Here is a 4,847-nt window from a genome sequence, read left to right on the forward strand (position 1 = left end):
GGCCCGCCCCGCCCTGACGTCAGCGGGCCCCATTGGCGGCGCCGCCGTGTTTACAGCGGGCCCGCAGCGGGCACCGAGCGCCCCGGAACGAACGGGCCGCTGCGAGCGAGGCAGGCCCGGGTGCGTCATCCCTGGGTCACCTTCCCGCTCACACAGCACGGTATTTGTACTTTCAGTTATTGCTCTAATAAGGCAAATCTGCAGAGCATTGAAACTCGGCGGAATTTCGGGACTGCGCGGTCCCACGATCCACGGAGGAACCACAGGCCCCCCGGGCAGACTCCTCGGGGCAGCAGGGCAGTCAGGCATCGGCCTGAGGACAGACACGGCTTCCCAGAGGATTACGATGTCTAACCATGAAGTCAGACTGGCTGAGAAGACAACACTTGGAAATGAAATACTTCTTGCCTCAATTCAATCACATTATGTTCAAAATGGAAAAGGACAGTCTGGGAAACGCAGTGAAAGCAGTAGGAGACTGGCTTCCTGAAACTGTGTGAAAGGAAAAAAATCACCACACACATCTCGGCAGGAATATAAACAGAACCGACAAAGCCTCCACACTACAGAGGAGTCAGTAGAGGGGAGGATAAATAGAAACTTGTGAAATTTACTGGATAGCTCCTATCAAGGCAGAAGATATCTGTGTCCTCTATGAATGCTCACACATCCCTGAAAGCTGCACCGCAGCCTTGTACCATGCTACAAAACATTCATCTCTCTTCCCAGAGAGAACCCAAACAGATAATCTTTTATGGTAACATCCAAGATGTAAACACCAGTCACACTTACCCAGATGGAAAGAGGAGTGAAAAACAGCGATACTGTTTATCAACACAGACATTTTACTACCGTAAGTCTCCTAGAGCTGCAAAACATTCACGGATACTGAACACATCTCACTACCTGACTGGTGTCCTGCATCTCATCACATTCTAAGAAAGGCACCTGGTCCCACTAAACAGACACATGCTGTGTGTTTTGGTGATGAACATCACCACTGTACAGGAACCATGTACCTGTCAAACTGGGGAATGTCAGAGACACAGAGACACACTGTGTGCTCTCAGATGATTCCGTGCCAAAGTTAGAGTTTGGGTACCAGCAGTATGGCCACATCATGCTAACACAAGAGACCCACAAAGCCCTCCCCCAGTCTTTTTATGTTCTCCAGCTGGGAGAAACAGATCATAAACTGAGAACCCAGCAGCAGCTGAAAGGCTGCCTGTCAGGTGCTCCTGCGTCAGTGCCATTTACATTCAGTACCAGTCACACCATTGTCCAACCCATACACACTTTGAGTCATCAGTACACACATGGCCTGCCCCTATTTTTAGGTTCTGTCCTCTTCCCTGCAGATGCATCTGTGTAATGCCAACAGCATTCATAGCCTGGAATTTCTGATCATGTCCCATGCCAAGGAAACACCATCTTTCCAGACACTTCCTGAAAGCAGCAAAAGCTTCTGTGGAAGGCAAACACATGTGCTTTCCATTGGGAATCTGTACTGAAATGCCTTTATAATTTGCTCTGCATCTGCCATGAGATCATCTCTGCCCTTCAGTTCAGCAAGCCTCATTTGCTTTTTTTTTCTTAAAAGAACCTCTCTATAGACAGTGAATGAAAAGTGAGGCCAAATGGCTATAAAAGCACAGAATGGTTTCTGAGAACCGAGTTTTACATAGAAAATGGAAAAGGCTGACAAGATTATCATCAGAGATCAGGATCACATGAGAGTGCTTCCTTTATGAGACAAAGGTCTGCTTTGAAAAGAAAGAATACCACTATTCTAATTAACTAGAAAAAACACAAGAACATCAGCAGCTGGTGTCAAGTGTTGTAAAAGATCTAACTCATCCATGGTGTGAAATAAGGAAAACTCAGAATAAAACATGTATCTCTGTATAATTCAGAAGAGGGGGCACAATCCTTCATGGCACAGCAGACACTGATGAAGGAAGGAGCCCTTGAGAGGATGGCAGAGAACCCACTGCCTTCAAACTCCTTCTCTGCCCATTCCTCTACTTGGCTCAATTCAGTCCTAGAAGCAGGAGTGTGGTGGGAGATGATCTTACAACCCTTCTAGTCATGAGCAAAGGCCAGTACTTGTGCTGTGCTCAAAAAAAACCCACAGTGTTTTTGTCCTAATGTAACTGAGAGCACAGAGTTCACATATAGAGTGATTTTGATTGTATTTTAAAGAAATCTGTGGAAGGGAATTGCTTATCTAAACTTAGATGAGGTGGAAATTGCTTGTTCTTTTCCTAGGGTGGTCTTGGAGTATGGCTGTTAACTCTCTCTCTGGCAGTGATCATTCCAGCTGGAATCATAAACTGTGTTTTAACAATGCAGTGCAATGGAACTCAGTGTTCCACTGAGTTAATTAAGAAGAATTTTAAAATTCTTGTCAATATTTTGTGACTAAAAATATTCCTTGAAAATCTTCCCTCAAGACTATGTAACAGTCAGTAGGGCAAGGATTTTAAGCTGGGAAATTAAAGCCAACAGAGAAGTCAGGGATTTGTGTATTTATTCAACTGACAGAATCAACTCACATTAGTTTTTACCTTGGCTAGCTGAGCTAACATTTGTTCTCTAACACTAAATGAGAAGATGTGGCTGGTCCTTTAAATAACAGTGTAATTTGCTCCCTTTGGAGCACTGTGCATCAAGGCAGAGGCTTCTGATAAGTCATGGTTTGTATAATTATTCAGTCTTTTTCCCTGAAGGGCCTCTGCAATGCAGCGGTCCTCTTACCTTTTTTTTCCCCTCCCTGTTAGCAATGCCCTAGTTTGTTCACTGCTGCAGTCCCCCTCCCTTCCACCATCACCACAGCATAACATCCTCTAATTGAGAGCTGGGCTGCAAACCAAGAGCACCCAGAGAAACTGCAGGGACACCAGAGACAGCACTCACAGCTATCTTCTCAGCTCCTCCGAGTTCAGCAACACTGAGGGAACTGTCAAAGAAGGGATTCAAAACCCACCCACTTGGTATGCCAACCCTGGAGAGATTGCTAACAGCTGAGTATCAATCACCATCACTCGCTATCAGCTGCACTCCACAGGCAGCAGGAGGCCTCAGCACCAGATGAAAAGCACCTACAGACTCTTACAATCCTCTCAAGCAAATTCCATTTTGAAGCTGAACATAAGACTTTGTGCACCTCCTTATTAAAAGCCAGTTCTATTTTTGTTTGCAACCGTGCCTTTGCAGCCACATCACAAACCTCTCTGCAACAGCCACAGTGCTCTCTCTCCATGCTGCTCTTTGGAAGTGGTAACATCCCAACTTCTTTAGCATGTCCCTCTGGTACATGCCTCACTACTTCCCAATTTCCTGCTTAAATAAACACACATTTTTCTACACAAGCTCAAGTTTCAATGTTCTCAGGAAAGACAATTCCAGGGTAAATGCTTTTGTCCATCTAGAAACTGGGCAGTATGATCAGCTTTCTATTCAGACAAAAAAGCCCACCCCTTGTCACCTTCCATAAAAGGCAGCAACATTTTGTTCACGTTAACATAATTAATAGGACCTTTCAGTGAGAAGACTTTAATTAACATTCACAGTCCTTCCTGTCAGGACAAACTTGCCCCTCTACATCCCTCCCCACCAGGAGCTATGTGACTCACAGTTCTACATTTTGTCTGCTTTCTTAAGGAATATCCCACACTTCTTACCATCCAAGGACAACCAGTCATGCTGAGAGGAAGGCAGGGTTGGCAGAGCTCTGGCTTTATATTCAAATACCACAGAATTGGAGATGATCTGATTGTTGAAGGCAACTTGCAAAGTCACAAGCCCAGTGTCATGAGCTAAAAGGAAAAGTACATGTTATAAGACAGAGAACACCCCACAGAAACCCCCGGCTAAGGATGACCCTACAGACATCCCATGTGCTAAGTATTGGCCTAAGAGCAGGTGAAGAGACAAGTGCTGAACAGTGTTTTGGTGACTAGACAATTCTGAAATCAAAAATACCAGTTGGTATATTCAAATATGGAGATTTTAAGCTTAAGAGTAATCTAATGGGTTGTTCTGGCAAAAGGCAGACTCACATGTGTTTCTAAAGACTGAGCAGCTTCACTGCCTTTCCAGTGGAAAGCTGGGGCCTAGCAATGAAACCAAGTTATTCTGCATCCACTTTAAGTCATATACTGAGAGCCATCACTACTGAAAATCTCTGTGGGGAGGTTAGAGGTATTCTCATGCTGTAAGTAGCGAGGGGCAAATGTAGACAAATTGAGTCAGCAGAGGAGTGAGTGCACCCCTGAATAACAGCTTCTCTTTAATCTGCTCTTTCAAAACTAAAGGAATGCTTAGAATTATTTTAAATTATTTCAAATAATTATTTTAAAGTTAATTCAGAGATTCTAAATAGTATTTTTTGTGATCTGTTGTGATGTATCAAGATGCCAAATTTCTGTTCTCACACTAAATAGGCCAAAGAAAAAGGAAAATCTTCTCAATGCCTATGCACTTTTGTACGTGTATATGACACGATAAGGCTCTGAAACCACCAGATGTAGGAGAGCAGTGCTCCTTACCTGGGCAGTAGCAGCGCAGTACCCCTGGCTGAATTAAAGATGCAGGCACTGAGATCTGATCAAACAGACAGCTGTAATTATTGCTGGCTTCCTGCCACGGGCCGGTAATGAGGACTTTTACTCCTCCCTGTGAGAAAAAAACGGGAGACCCCAGCATGGCAGGAGAGGCCAGGGCGGGAGGAGCGCGGCCGAACGCGCCCGCCGCCCCTTCCCCGCGGCCGTGCTGCCCTCGGGCGGCCGCCGCCGGCAGCGGCACAGCGGGCCCGGCCCGCGGCAGCCCGGGGGAACGGGGAACCC

At 45.7% G+C, this 4,847-nt stretch overlaps 1 protein-coding gene across 6 annotated transcripts in view; it reads right to left on the reverse strand.

Moving 5' to 3' along the window:
• Window positions 1-4,847, reverse strand: part of CAMTA1 (calmodulin binding transcription activator 1) — a 234,801-nt gene that overhangs the window by 35,773 nt on the left and 194,181 nt on the right. For all 6 annotated transcript variants that reach the window (XM_015648182.2, XM_015648184.3, XM_015648185.2 and 3 more), the window contains 2 exons: window positions 4,551-4,677; window positions 3,684-3,818 (listed from right to left, as the gene is read on the reverse strand). In XM_015648182.2, coding sequence (XP_015503668.1) covers window positions 3,684-3,818; window positions 4,551-4,677 — 262 coding nt within the window. The remainder of the gene's footprint in view (window positions 1-3,683; window positions 3,819-4,550; window positions 4,678-4,847) is intronic.

This window comes from Parus major, chromosome 21 (genome assembly GCF_001522545.3).
Source record: "Parus major isolate Abel chromosome 21, Parus_major1.1, whole genome shotgun sequence".
Taxonomy (NCBI): Eukaryota; Metazoa; Chordata; class Aves; order Passeriformes; family Paridae; genus Parus; species Parus major.